The 15,054-nt window shown below is 47.8% G+C and overlaps 1 protein-coding gene across 1 annotated transcript; it reads left to right on the top strand.

Annotated features, from left to right (window-relative positions):
* Window positions 1-7,695: 7,695 nt before the first annotated feature.
* On the top strand, window positions 7,696-13,521 carry LOC132360192 (alpha-1-antiproteinase-like). Its single transcript, XM_059915243.1, is given in 8 exon segments — window positions 7,696-7,796; window positions 7,921-8,203; window positions 8,405-8,591; window positions 8,594-8,719; window positions 10,255-10,531; window positions 11,686-11,762; window positions 11,765-11,832; window positions 13,330-13,521. Coding segments are annotated over 8 exon segments (1,311 nt in total).
* The last annotated feature ends 1,533 nt before the right edge of the window (window positions 13,522-15,054 follow it).

Raw genomic sequence — 15,054 nt, 5'->3', positions numbered from 1 at the left:
ATGGGCCACGTGGGACTTAGGCAGAGATAAATCCCTCCTCGAAGCGTGAGGAGCGCTGGGTGCCTCTGCAAGAAAAACAGTCCCCAGATCTTCTGGAGCGCTTCCCGCTTGAGGTTAAGGAGCTCACAGCCTTGCGCAAGCAGCACGGCATGCTCCCCAACACCGGCTTCCGGGGAAGTAAAGGGTCAGATGCAAAGGCCCCTGGGAATTCCTGAGAGTCCAGGGAATTCACCTAAGATACCATCATTTCACATCAAAGAATGGCCTGTCCTTACATTAGTCTGGACTCGGGTTGGCAAAGCCCCAATTCAAACTTCCAGCCCCAGAGGGGATTTCATTGGTTCCTATGGGAACCAACAGGGTCCATTCATTGGGGTGGGGGGTGGGGGGCAACGCATCAGGGCAACCTTGTCATAAGGAGGACAAGAGTGTGCCACAAACCAGGCAGGACAGCCATAAACCTCAGCTTTACCTGTTCTTTAGAGTTTCAAAATGTATCCACTGCCTGGTCTGACCCTCAGAATTGGTCTTTGAAGGACCCAGCTGGGAATCGTTATCCCCAAGGTACAGACTGGGAGATGGCCGGTTGGGAGACCTGCCCAGCACAGTCCTGGAAGGCAGGTCCCTCACACTTCAGCCCGGGCTGCCCTAATGCCATAGATTCCCCAATCCGTCTCAGACCTTAGGGAGAATGCCAACCTCCCGGTCCACAGGGGGCCCACTTCTCTGCCCTAGCACCGTCTGAAGCACAGCTGCTGCGGGCTCTGGGCTGGTCCAGGCCAGTTTGCCCCTCCAGGCAGGGACCCAGCTCTGCTCTGAGAGAGATGAGAGGGAAACACACAAGCAGGCTCCAGGCTCGGACAGGGACAACGTGGAAGGGACATTTACACCTCCCTATCAGTCTGCAGGAAAAAGACATACCAATTCGATTTTAAGCATAAATAAATGAACCTTCGTGGTTATGTGCAAGCTCTGCCTTGACTGGTGGGGTCATCTGAGATCCATTCATAAAATGAAGACAAAGGTCAGGGATACTTCTGGCATCTCACACATGCACACTAATTCAGAAATGGGAGATACTAATTACATGTTGATTTTCATCCCAGGAGCTCACTTGATCCTCTCCACAGGCCCGTGGGGTGGGCATTAGTTCAACAAGGAAAAGAAAACTTTTACTGGGTGTCTGCAATATCCCAGGGATGGGGAGGAGACCCACCCTCAAAAAACACTTGTCTAAAAAAAAATTGGAGTCATCAAAATATTCAAAAAAAAAAAAAAAAAAAAACACTTGTCTATGGCTGTGGATAATGGGTAATGAATGAGGCTGTGATATCATGATCAATAAGAAGAAATATATATATATGGTCTTCATCCCAGTTCTGACATAGAGATCCTAAAACCCTTGGATTTTCCTAAGTGATGAGCACCAGAAAGGTGGGTTTTGTTATGTTAATGAGGTGATTTTGGAAAGCCCCCAGGTCCCCTAAGGATGGGGGTTGGTTGCCATGGGAAACCAACCTCTAACCTCCAGGAGGGGAAGAGGGATTGGAGATTGAGTTCAATCACCAATGGTCAGTGAGTTAATCAATCATGCCTATGTAATAAAGCCTCCAAAAAAGCTAAAAGGATGGGGTTTAGAGAGCCTCTGGCTTGGTGAACACGTGGAGACTGGGGAGAGAGATGAGCTTGGAGGGGACGCAGAAGCTCCACTCAGTTTTCCCATACCTTGCCCTACGCATGTCTGCCATCTGGCTATTCCTGAGTTAATCTTTTTTAATCAACCGGTAATCTAGTAAACAGAAGGTTTCTCTGAGCTCTGTGAGCAGCTCTAGCAAATCAATTGAACCCAAGGAAGGAGATCATGGGAACCTCCAATCTATAGCCTGTGGGTCAGAAGCACAGGTGACATCCTGGATTTGAGATTGGTGTCTGAAGACGGGGTGGGGCAGTCTTGCAGGACTGAGCCCTTAACCTGTGGTAGCTGATGCTGGTCCCAGGTACATGGTGTCAGAATTGAATTGTAAGACAACCAGCTGGGGTTGGAGAATTGCTTGGTGTGGAGCAAACCCCACACACGCTGGAACTGGGTGCAGAATCATTAGAGGCCCGGCTGCGTGGTGATGGTGCACCTTCAGATCCCTTCCAGAGCCATTAGGAATGATCCACAAACATCCACAAACAACGTGGACAGCTTGAGAGCTCCTTTAGAGGCTGGGGCCTTTCTGCTGCTGTCCTTTGTTGGGTATTGACACTCACTGCGGCAGGCGGAGCACGCGGCCTCCCGCAGAGCCAGGCCCTGCCAGGACAGCTTCTGATGAAGTCTGAGCCTAGCGTGGGAGAACAAAAGGAGTGCCCCTGGGTGGAGAAGTCAGAGAAAGGTACTCTCACCAAGATGGTTCCCTCCCCAGCGAGGACACAGCCAGAAGCCCAGGGTGGTATGAGACTCACTCTGGCATAACATGAGAGATATTAGGAGACAGCTCCTGTGTGCCTTTGGGAGAGTTCCTCAACCTCTCTGTGCCTCGGTTTCCTCATCTGTAAAAAGTGAAAAAGAGTATCTACTTTGCAGCGTTTCCATCTGGACTCTATGAAATGGCTCATTTCTATCAATATAACAGCTCTTGTTTTGGGCCTGGGCAACCCAGAAGTTGTCCGTGGGCTGGGTGTCAGGCCATGGGGAGACCTGGCCTCAGTCTCACAATTCTGGGTGTGCGAGCTGTCTAACTCAGGCGCAGGTTTCTGGAAGCCCACTGTCCCACAGAAATAAGCCCCATGTTCCAAGATCAGCTTTATCAGAAACAAAGGTGCTATATGTCCCCATAGGCCTTATTTTTGTCCTTTCACTCAACTGGTTTGGCACTTGGGCAGGAAAGATAAGGATGTTCAATAAAGCTTGAACGATGCCGATAGCAGGCACTCTGATGGTAGCAGTCGTCTTGTGACTGGTGCTGTTGGTGTCCTGCTTGCTGTAGCAATGGTTACATAAGGAACAAGCAAAGGAACTAGAGTCGGAAGAACTAAAGCAGGAACTTGGAGCCTCCTGCAGCCTGGTCCCAGTTTTGCCGTGATGGGCAGAGCCCCTGCATATGTCCCACAGGAGACACATAGAGTGAATGAGATATCACCTTGGCCATGTTAAGCCCTTGAGGTTCTGAGCTTGTTTGTTACTGCAGCGGAACCCAGCCATTCTAACTAATACAACTAGAATTCGAGAAATTGCAGTCAAAGAAGTCTTCACCTAAGAAGCAAGCCTGAAGTGATGACTAAGACTGAAAAGGAAGGCTGAGGAGCAACCCTCAGGAGGGAACCACACTAGAAGGTGCCAGAAAGGGGTGCTAAGTAAATGCCAGAGGAAGACAGCCCAGGTGCGGTGGTGAGCACATGCCAGGAAATTTGGGGGATGTGGGGCTGAGTCACGTGAGACAGGGTACCAGCAGGTCAGTCCCACAGGGGAGGGCCTGACCCAGGTGGAGCTGTCAGGTAATTACCAGGACATTTGCTCTCAGAAGGCAAAGCTGCCTTTCCATGGTCAGGTGCTTCCTTGCTATTAGGTATCACTTTGGTTATCTAAGAACAACGTGAACATCATATAATGAGAAACCAGAGCCATGAGAATTTTTTTTAATGTCACGGTGTGACTTTCACAAAGAGCACAGTGACCAGAGCAAGTTAGAAATACATATTAAGTTTTTAAAAAATGATTTTTTTCTTTAGTCCTCAGACGTCAATAGCCTTGAAATATGGTCTGAGTATTATCAATATTATCGTTGCAATTTCCTTTAGTTCTGAGGTGACTTTCAGCAATGTTAGGATGAAAATGCTAACAGCAGTATAAACAAAGTAAAGAGAATCCAGGAATCCCAAATCAGCCTTCTAATGAACGTGAAACACTGAGCAGGCCATTTGATCTCTGTGTGCCTCAGTTTCCATTCCTGCAAAATGGGGATAACGAGACCTAACTCACTCGTTTCCTTCTTTGGATGATTGTGCAAAGTGTCTTTTTTTAGTGCTGGTTCTTACCAAATATTAAACATTAATCAAGACTGCAGATTCCAAAAGTAATATTTTGGGGACTAGCTTCCCCTCTCACTTGATCTTGTCTCTCAGCTCTACCACTCACGTGCCCCAGGAGCTAGAGAGATCACCTCCCCTCTGCGAGCCTCTGTTTTATCACCAACAAAAATGTGAGCATTAAGGTCGCTTGAGGTCCTGACATTCTTCAATATTCTAACTCCATCAGGATGGTCCCATGTCATTCTCTCATGTGATTCCTCTGAGCCTTGGCACCTGTTATCTTGGCCTGTTATCTCCCTTCTGTGCCTGGAAAAATGGGCTTTGGGGCCCAAAGAACACAGATTCCAGCTCCTAGTGTGAGGTTTCCTAGGGCTGGGACCTTGGCAGTGACAAACCCGGTGACTTCAGGCAGCTGACATTTACTGAAGTTTAACCATGGGGTACTTCCCTGGTGGTCCAGTGGTTAGGACTCTGTGCTTCTACTGCAGAGGGTGCGGATTCGATCCCTGGTCAGGGAACTAAGGTCCCACATGCCGCATGGCGTGGCCAAAAATAAATAAATACATAAATAAGAAATTAAAAAAGAAAAAAGAAGGTCAACCATTCATCAGGCACAGTTCTAGGCTCTGGACAGATTTTAATCACTCCTCTCAACAGCTCTGGGAGACGAGTCTCAAGGAGAGATGAATCCTTGGTCTTGCATGGTCACAAGGCTCCCATCACCCCATCCTCCCAGGTGGCCTTGTACCTGCCGGTTCCGCTGGACTAGACCACTTCAGGGAAGAACAGCGAGGCCCTCAGATGATATCAGGCACTGGCTGAGCTCTGGTAGGGCTCCCCAGGCTTATTTCGTTCAGGGTGTCGGGGGTAGGGCCCCATAGGACTGAGCATTCCAGTGCCCTGAGACTGCCCTATAAGCAGGCGAAGGCATGTGCCAGTGTGATACAGCCTGTGGGGTGAGTCCGGCCCAGTGAGCCTCCCGGAGGAAGAAGAGATTTCCATGCACTGAGTGAGTAGCTCTCCATCAGCCCTGTCCTGAGCTGACACGGGTGCATGAGGCCGGGCCACCTTGACAGAGGAGGAAACTGAGGCACAGGCAGGTTTGGCTCCGATTTGCAGGGTCAGGATTCGAAGGCGGGCAGTCGAGCCTTTGCTGTTCTGCCCAGCACAGTCGGTGGGGAGGATAGAACAACATCATTCAAACCACCCCCATTCTTCTTCAGATTCTTTTCCCATATAGGTTATTACAGAAGACTGAGTAGAGTTCCCTGTGCTATACTGTAGGTCTTGGTTGATTATCTATTTTATGTACTGTAGTGTGTATATGTTAATCCCAAATATCATTGTACACCTTAAACTTACATAATGATATAAATCAATTAAATCTCAATAAAGTTGGGGGGGAAGGAAGTAAATGTTATAAAATAGTTAAAGGCAAAAAGTGTAACCACAACCTGAAGAAAATATAGCTGAATATTTAACTGAAAGAAAAAAAAAAAAAGGTCCCAGCACACAGGAGGCCCCTATAATAATACAGGCTGGTGGGCGGGGCTGCTTCGGGGTTACCTTTCTCCTTCTCCCACCCTCCCCAGGCTTGGACATAACCCCATGGCCTTGGTGGTCTTCACCTGTGCATCTCCCCCCCTGTAGAAGGCAGGAACCAGGCCCCTTGGAGGGACTGCACCCCGTGCCCCATTCTCTAAAATGCTTCTCTGCCTCAGGATCCTTCCCTCTTTTTTTTTTTCGTCCGCTTGTTTGTTTTTGTTTCTGTTTTGAGGTAGATACTATTATTTCCTTTTTCTTTGTTGTTTATTTCTTTATTTTTTTTTATTGAGAAGATTCTCCTTTTTTACCTTGTTCTTTTCACTTCCAGCCAGAGCCAGAGTCTTTGGCCTGGCCTGGTAGTTTCCATGCCCCAGCACTTAACTATCTTGCTGGAGAAAGCTGATCCCCGGTGATGGCCTGTCCCCCAGATTTTCAGAGGCCAGCCCAAGGTCTCCCCCTCTGCTCCCCAGTGGACCCCTGGCCTTGACCTCATTGTTGGAACTGCTCCTCTGAAAGGTTGAGGTGTATTCATTAACTCCTCAGATAACCCTGCTAGCTTTTCTGTCACCTCCTCCCCTTTCTTATCTGGGTTCACAGCCCTGTCTTCTATCTTCTGGCCCCTCACTGATCCTAAAAGCTTTAGTTGGCAAAACCCACCGTCCCCTTCCCCCCCGAGAGCTCAAGGAGGGCTTTTCGGGGCTGAGGCTGCATGTGAGTGTCTAGCTGGAACGGCCCTGATACTCAGAGGCTGTTGTCATTAAGCCTCTTAAAGGTGCTGGTCATCAAGCTCCTGGTAGCCAAAGGACCACAGAGGCATCTGAGCTCCCAAGCTGACAGCTAAAGAGATTTTTCTGTGGTCTCCCGAAGGCCTCGCACAACTTACCACAGCAGAATCCTGGGGTCCCTTGCCAAGGTCCCCACCCAAGAGGAATGAACACCCCAAACTGACTGAGTCCATTAAACTCTTTGGCCCCAGTGAGCAAACTCCAATGGGAATCACTTGACCCAAACCCCTTTCGAAATGAGAAAAGTCTGGTCAACCAGGAAGAAGGAGGCCTCCCAAGTGGGTCTCGTGCTCTGAGCCCTTCCTCCTTGAACATGGGAGCTCCACAGGGGTGTTTTGGTCCTGGGGGACCCTGGGCAATGCCTGGACAATTTTTTATTGTCACACCTGGGGGTGGGGAGGGGCTACTGGGGTCTAGTTTTATCCAGGATGCTGCTAAACACCCAACAATGCACAGGGCAGCACAGCATAGAACTTTCCAGCCCAGAAACAGTACTGCGCTTGAGACCCCTGACTCCCTCTGTGCCCAGCCCTTAGAAGCAGCCAAGCTCCCACTCCAGGAGGTGGTTATCGGATGAACAGCCCCCTGGACACAGAACACCGGGCCAGAAGCACAGAGGCCTGTCTGTCTTGGCTCTGCTTGGCCAGCTATGTGGCCTTGAGCAAGTTAATGACCCTCTCCGAGCTTCACGTTTCACATCCTGCAAAATGAAGATAACAAAACACTCCACGAGACAAATGTCTGTGAGTGCCGTGAGGTTGAGGGTTCTCATGTGCTCTAATTCAACAGCCTTCTCCAGGCCTAGAAAACTATAGAATCAGATGCTAATCAACTCCAGGCTCAAGTGGCCTATAAAGTGAGAGCTGTAGTAATTTCAAGAAAAAGGAGATGGAGGAAGTGTGTGGAGTTAGGGAGAATCTGGGCCTGAATCAGGCACGCTCTTCTGTGTTCTGGCTGGGTGTCACTGGGCAAGATCCTTCCCACCCTGGGCAGCAGCCTCTCTGTCCATTAAAAACCAGGGTTCAGCGGAAGTCCTCCTAGGGCTGTTCCAGATCCAATCATCCCTAAGCCCGATCTGGCCCACTTCCTGGGCAGTCATCTACTTCCTGTGCCTCAGTTTCCTCTTTTGCAAAGTAGGGGCTGTGGCACTTACACCTAGGGGTCATGGCAGATGTTAGTGGAACCATCGAGAGCGTGGACTCCAGACCCAGACTACCTGGGGGTGTGATTCTGGTCCTGCTACTTTACTGCTCTGGAACCTTGGACAAGTGACTTAACCTCTAGGAGCTTGGTCTCCTCATCTGTAAGCCCAGGATTGTCGCCTGACCTACCTCATAGGACCATTACCAGAATGCGGAGAGATAAGACAGTAAAGTGCTTAGAACGGAACTTGGTGTATGGTAATCGCCATAAAGTCTTTGCTGTTGTTCTGAGTCTTTCAATGATGCTGATGTAAGAAAGTGCTTGGCACACAGACGCTCGATAAACTGTGGTTGCTTTGCCATGGCGTCAGTCGGTGGCCGAGGGACTCATCGTGTGGCCTGACCCGGGTGTGGTACCCGTCTCTCTCTTGCAGGACAATGGCATCCTCCATCACGTGGGGCCTCCGCCTGCTGGCAGGCCTGTGCAGTCAAGTCCCTGGCGCCAGGCGTCAGTCCAGCCCTGATATTTATCACTACGATCTCCCACACTTCTCCAGCTTCGCCTTCAGCCTGTACCATGAACTGGCCCGTCAGTCCCACAACAAAATCATCTTCTCCCCAGTGAGCATCGCTATAGCCTTTGCGATGTTCTCCCTGGGAAACAAAGATGATACTTACACCCAGATCCTGAAGGGCATAGGCTTCAAGTTTAAGAAGGCGCCTAAGAAACAAAACAACTAATACTAAACTTTCATTGGGTTATTTGTATGGAAATATGTTAATATAAATGTTTCAGACATTACATGAAATTTCTAAAAATCTTATATGTTCTGGTATAATGTTATAAGTCATAATCCTAGTTATTACTTTAAAATGTATATCTCAGAAATAACTAAAAAAAAAAAAAAAAAAAAGAAGGCGCCTGAGGCTGATACCTACAAAGGCTTAGGGAGTCTCCTTGAAACCCTTAAGCAGCCAAACAATCAGTTCCAGCTGACCACCAGCACTATGCTAATCATTGATAAGAATCGGAAGCAAAAGCCTGAGTTTTTGTATAATGTCAAGAAGCTGTACCACTCAAAAGCCCTCTCCATCAACTTCAGGAACATCAAGAGGCCAAGAAAGAAATCAATCATCAAATAAAGATAAGAACTCAAGGAATAGTTGTGGATTTGGTCAAAGAACTTGACGAAGACACGGCTCTTGCTCTGGTGAACTACATAAGTTTTGAAGGTTAAGGTTGTACAACTAGCCTGAACTGGTTCTTTAGATTTTCCTTGGCAGTGGATGGAATGTAGCTATGGACCTCAGTTATTCAATTTTCTACACACAAGCATTAAAAGACTTTGCATGAGGAATTCCCTGATGGTCCAGTGGTTAGGAATCCGCACTTCCACTGCAGGGGGCATGGGTTTTCTCTCTGGTCAGGGAACTAAGATCTTGCATGCCATGCATCACGGCCAAAAAAAAAGACTTTGCATGATCAAATAAGGTTAGGAAATAGTGGGTTAAATAGTCAAATCATCATCTTCTCTGCAAGAGTTTTCAGAGCCTTAAATGTCCTAATGTGCAATGTAAATCCCTACCAGGGAGAGAGGCCAAATATGCAGTATCCCAAAATAGAGAGCCATAAAAACAAATTTTGGTGGAGCATATGAAGGGAATAGGATTTCACAGAAGACACTTCTGACAGCTTTCGTGTAGCGGAAATAGTGACAGCTTTGGAGACTGAAAGACCAGCGCTCACATCCTGCCTCTATGACCTATTAGCTGTTGTTTGACTATGGGCAAATCATTTTACCTCTTTGAGGTTCTAGTTTCCTACCTGTAATATGGACATAATAATGCCCTTCTTGTCAGAATTTTAGAACGAAAAAATAAGTTACAAAGAACATGGGACTATACGCTCACATAGTAGGTGCTCAACTAAACTTGAATCCCAGCCTCCCTTCCTCCCTCTGAGTGATGAGAATGTCAGGACCTGTGGGCCCCAGAGGGCATTCTAAGGCAGTTTAAACAGTCCATGGAGATAGCCTAGGGTAGGGGAGGTGAGAGTCAAGGCCAGGGGTTGCCTCCTTCACACCACTGGCCCCTTGCTCTAGAGAGAGAAAAGTGTGATGGAGAGCGCAGAGGCTGGAGTGAGCACATCCCTGGTCCCAGCTCTGCCGTGGGACTTCACGTGGCTCTCATCCCCTCCCCAGCCTCACTCTCCTCCTCCCAACAAATGGGTAAATTGGGCCCTGGGGCCCCCGAGGCAACCTGTCTTAGCAGGATGGTGACGTTCTCTTGGTAGAGCAGAGGGAGCACTTCCCAGGCATCTGCATTTCACATGTTGGTCCAGGGAAAGGCCATTAGAGTAGGAACAAGAGTGATTTCCCTGAATAATAAGAGGCACCAATTACCAAGGGGCAGGAAGACTCAGATGGGAGGTGCCCAGTATGACCTGGGGAGCTTCCAACCACTCCCAATAATTTTCAGCCTCAGACCATGCATTAAATAAACATCAAGTAAAAATGTTTGTCCTGCCCACCCAGGTTGATGCCATTTAGCCTCTGCAATACAGAAACTCTGGATCCTCCTCTAGCCTCAAATTATCTTCACAAAGCCCTTCAGGAGCCTGACGATTTCATTTTTGCCCCAATTTACAGAGGGCAAAGCTGAGGCTCAGAGACGAGCATCTCACCAGGGGGCCTCAGGGCTCCTTTTTCTAGCACACTTTTCTAAACCTTCTCCTACCCCTAGCTGCTGTGCACCTTCATCCTCTACAGGCAAAGGGAAGTATAAATTCGAGGCTCAGCGCTTCCTAACAGGAGACTTTCATGTGAATGAGAAGATCACGGTCAAGGTGCCCGTGATCAACCACCTGGGCGTGTTCCAGTTCCACCTGTACCGAGACAATGAGTTCTCCTGCTGGGTGTTGGTGCAGCACTACCAGGGCAGAATGGCCGCCTTCCTGCTTCTGCCCAACATGGGGAAGATGCAGCTGCTGGAGGATGGGCTCTCTGAGAAGCACCTCGCCAAAATCCTCAAATACCTTGAGATACGGTGATTCCCAGGCCAGGGCTGACCCAGGAGCTGCCCCACTGGGCCTGGCCCAAGGCGGGGAGGGTGCATAATCTTATGCTCCCAGACAGAGCATGCTTTCAGGAAGCAGGACTGGGCTTTGTTAGAGGGACGGTGCCCAGGGGTGCGGAGTGAAAGTCCTGCCCCTGAGGACCTCCTCCCCAGCCGGGACACTGCCCCTTCCCAGTGGCCAGTGCCCCGTGCAGGGAGAGCAACGCCAACCCGTGTTGTGGGCAAACCCAGAAGGAAGAGCTGGGCTTCCTGGCAAAGGTGGCAGTTGAGTGTGGAGTTTCAGGACGGAAAGTCCACAGCAAGACGGGGGGAAACCTGCACAGAGAGGCTGGAAAAGCAAAGGCCCAGAGCGGGAAAGTCCAGGACACATTTGACGCTGGTTCTGGATCCTCTGTCACTAGATGAGGGTGGTTTGACCAGGTCCCCGTCATGCACCCCAAATTAGTGCATGTCTCTGTATTTGTAAATATGCCTATGCCAGGATGAGCTATTTTATTACATACAATATAAAGCAAACATGAAAATACAGAGAAGTATTAGGTTAAAAAGCGAATAGAAGTTTTAATACCTCTTCCCCGCTCCACCCACGCCCAGGTTCCCTGCACCAGAGGCTGAGAGCAGAGAACAGGAGGAACTGGTCTAGAACAGGTCAAACAGAGCCTGAGGGCCAGTCACACCCTGCTCGGGGCCACACCTTGTCCCCGGCGAAAACTAGAGCTGAGCTCCAGTCCTGTGCAGTCACTCATTCATGGAACAGATGTCACTCAGGACCTGCCACCACGCCCCATGGTCCTCTGGGATCCTGGCCACGGAGGAGTCTCAGTCTGGGGGGTGACCAAACCCTGCAGGGAAGCAGTGTGCACAGTCCTTCCAGAGGACACCCTGGATCCCGCAGGAGGCCTTACCAGAGGAGGTGGCATTTGAGAGGCTTTGCAGGACAAGAGGATCCCTGTGATTCTAACATTCTCTGACCCCACGTGTAGAGGAACTAAAAGTAGAATAAACCAAGGCCGACCTCACATCCTTGCATGGGCAGGGGGACAGGGCCCCAAGTGGGAGGAACAACCAGAAAAGGAAATATTTCAATCCTGTAAAAGTCCTTTGTGTTCTAACCATTTTGACAGGTTTGTCAATTTACATTTGCCCAAACTGTCCATTTCTGGAACCTACGATCTCAAAACTGTCCTAGGCAAACTGGGCATCACAAGGTCTTCAGCAACGGGGCTGACCTCTCAGGGATCACTGAGGAAGTGCCTCTGAAGCTGTCCAAGGTGACTGTCTCCTTGACCTCTGTAGGTCACAATGTGCACGGGGGCTGCAGCTCAGGGGTGAGGCTGAGGAAGGGACAGAGGGACACAGGCACACCTGCAGACTGAGGTCCCTGAGGAATGCCATCGCTCCACCAAGACAGCAATGTGGTCGGATGATGGAGGGGAAGAGGTGGCCTCACATGCTTGGTGCGTTTTATTTAAGGACCTCCTCTGAGGTTGTGTCACTCACCCTCTGTCTCATCCTTGGCCGGGGACTTCCTTTCTTTGGGTCCTGATAAACCCCTATTTACAGAAAGAGGCTTAGGCTCAGGGATTGCAAAGGACCTTTGGCCCTGCGCCTGTGACACCAGGAGCTACTGGTGAATCACTGAGTCTGAGTTACAGAGTGAATTCGACCAAAGATGCCATTTACGCAGGAGAGTTACAGGTGCCCAGAGAAACAACTGCAGTTCAGTGCCTGCCTGTGAGCTGAGTGCCTGGGTGGGGATGAGGCGTGTGAAGGTCCCCATCAAAGCCCTGGTCCCCAAGGAATTTAGAATCTGGTCTACAAACAAGTGAGGAGCCAAGGAGACAAAGTACAAGAAAATCTACCTCCCAAGGTGGTGGGTTGCTTCCCAGGGACATTGAGGAGGCTGGTCAGGAAGAGGTGAGGGTCCCCTCGTGGGTCAGACAAAAGCCTTGAGAGCCATGCCTTGTGTGTCTCCTGCAGGGAGGGGAGGACGGGGATGGGGAAGGACAGGACAGGCAATGAGAGAGGCATGAGTATGGTGTTGAAGCACAGAGAAGGGACCAGTTCCCCAGAGAGGGAAGGGTTAAGAATAAGAGTGTGGGATGGGGTTGGGTAAGTAGGTGTGACCAGTTGATGGAGGCTTACAATTACCAGATAAAGATCTTGATTCTTGTTGTCCTTATTCAAACACTCACACACAAATGCGCACCTGTCACACATGCACACACTTGTGCACTTCTATGGGGACCTTCACACACATTTATTGAGCACCTACACTAAGTCAAGTTCCTCACATGCAGCACCATAGTGGCCCTGGGTCATCCTATCCCACCGGTCTGATTTTCCTATTTAGGAAATTGAGGTTTCAAGAAGAATAGTCTTGGAGGAGATATGGGGATATATGTTTATGTATAGCTGATTCACTTTGTTATACAGCAGAAACTAACACACCATTGTAAAGCAATTATACTCCAATAATGATGTTAAAAAAAAAAAAAGAATAGTTTTCTCCTTAGTGACACAATGAGTTAGTGGAAAAAATTGGATTTGGACCCAGATCCTTGTGATGGAAAGTCATGTTCATTCCACTATGCCATGTTGATTCAGTTGTGAATCTTGTGGTTCTTTATTTAAAATCCTCTGGAGAGAGCTCTTCCTTTAGCCCCAGGACAGCTCTCACCACATTGGGCCTTAGCTCCAGGTCTGGGTTGGGGAAGGATGCAGCCTGTCTCTGTCTCAAACAGGTCTCTGTCCTCTCTCCCCTCCAGGCCATTCATGAGGCTGTGATGAGCATCAATGAGAATGGGACAGAACATGATGGAGCCACCCTCTCAGAAGAGAGTGCCTGGTATGAGCATCTGACCATCAACTTCAACATGCCCTTCCTAATCATCATCAAGGATGAAAACACCAACATTCCCCTCTTCATGGGAAAGGTGGTGAATCCCATGCAAAAATAACTTCCTCTCTGGGTTCAGCCTTCCATTCCCAGGCCAGGTCCCCTCCTTAGATGACATTAAAGAATGACTGACCTGGCCCAAGCTTGTGTGTGACATGTAAATCTCTCACCTTCTTGTCTCTTAGTCTCTCTTCACATCACAGGATATGCGTGGAATTCAGGTCACAGCAATCTTTCATGTATCCACTTAATATTTATTACATATTTACACTGTCCAGGCACTGCACCAGGCAAGGATAAAATGTTGGCTGAAGCCCACAGTTTATTTTACAGATATGGAAATCCAACAATGACAGAGATGGACCACTCTGGAGGCAGATGGAGACAATTAATTGATTAGATTTTGGTAGGAGAGTGGTAGGCAGAGGGCAAGAGTAAGGCAAGGCTAAGCCAGGCAGACCACAAAACAGGGAGAGAGCTAAGGGGTCTGCAGTTATGTGAGGGATCACAGTCAGTTCAGAGTGTTAAAGGCTCAAGTCCACATTAAATAATAGTATTTGGATCTCTGGGTAGATCAAACACTAAAACACACACACACACAAAACATAAATGTTCTAGAAGAAAGTATTGGTTAATTAATTTATGGATATTGAAGTGGATAAGGCCTCTCTAAACATGACTGAAAACTAAGAAGTCGTAAATATAAGGATTTATATATTTGACTTTATAAAATCAAGCTGTATGGCAAAAAAAAAAAGAGTAATTCAATTCACCAAGATGACATAACAATTATAGATATATGTGTACCAAACATCAGAACTCCCAAATATATGAAGCAAACATTGACAGAAATAAAGGGAGAAATAGACAGCAACACAATAATAGTAGGAGAATCAATACCCCACTTTCAATAATTGATAGAGAAACGAGACAGAAGATCAATAAGGAAACAGAAGATTTGAACAACACTATAGACCACTTGGACTAACAGACATATACAGAACACTCCACCCAACAACAGCAGAACACACAATTTTCTCAAGTGCACATGAAACATTCTCCAGGGTAGACCTATGTTAGGCCACAAAATAAGTTTTAATAAAGTTTAAAAGACTGGAACCATACAAAGTCTCTTTTCTAATCACAGTGGAATGAAACTAGAAATCAGCAGAAAGAAAACTGGAAAATCCAGAAATGTATAAAAATTAAACAGCTCAAACAACCAATAGGTCAAAAAAGATATCGCAAGAGAAATTAGACTATATCTTGAGACAAGTGAAAATAAAAATACAACATACCAAAACTTATGAGATGCAGTAAAAATAGTACTAAGAGGGAAATTTGTAGCTATTAGCATTTACATTACAAAGAAGAAATATCTCAAACCAACAACCTAACTTTACACCCTGATAAACTAGAAAAAAGAACAAACTAAACTCAAAGCTAGAAGAAGGAAGGAAATAAAAAATACTAGAGCAGAGTTCAACAAAATAGTTTTAAAAATGGGGAAAATCAATAAAACTAAGCATTGGTTCTTTGAAAAGATCAATAAAATTGACAAACCTTTAGCTAGATTGACAGAAACTAAGGGAGA

The sequence above is a fragment of the Balaenoptera ricei genome, chromosome 2, assembly GCF_028023285.1.
Source record: "Balaenoptera ricei isolate mBalRic1 chromosome 2, mBalRic1.hap2, whole genome shotgun sequence".
Classification (NCBI taxonomy): domain Eukaryota; kingdom Metazoa; phylum Chordata; class Mammalia; order Artiodactyla; family Balaenopteridae; genus Balaenoptera; species Balaenoptera ricei.
Note: the sequence above shows the minus strand (reverse complement) of the source record. Positions and strands in the feature narration are given on the sequence as shown.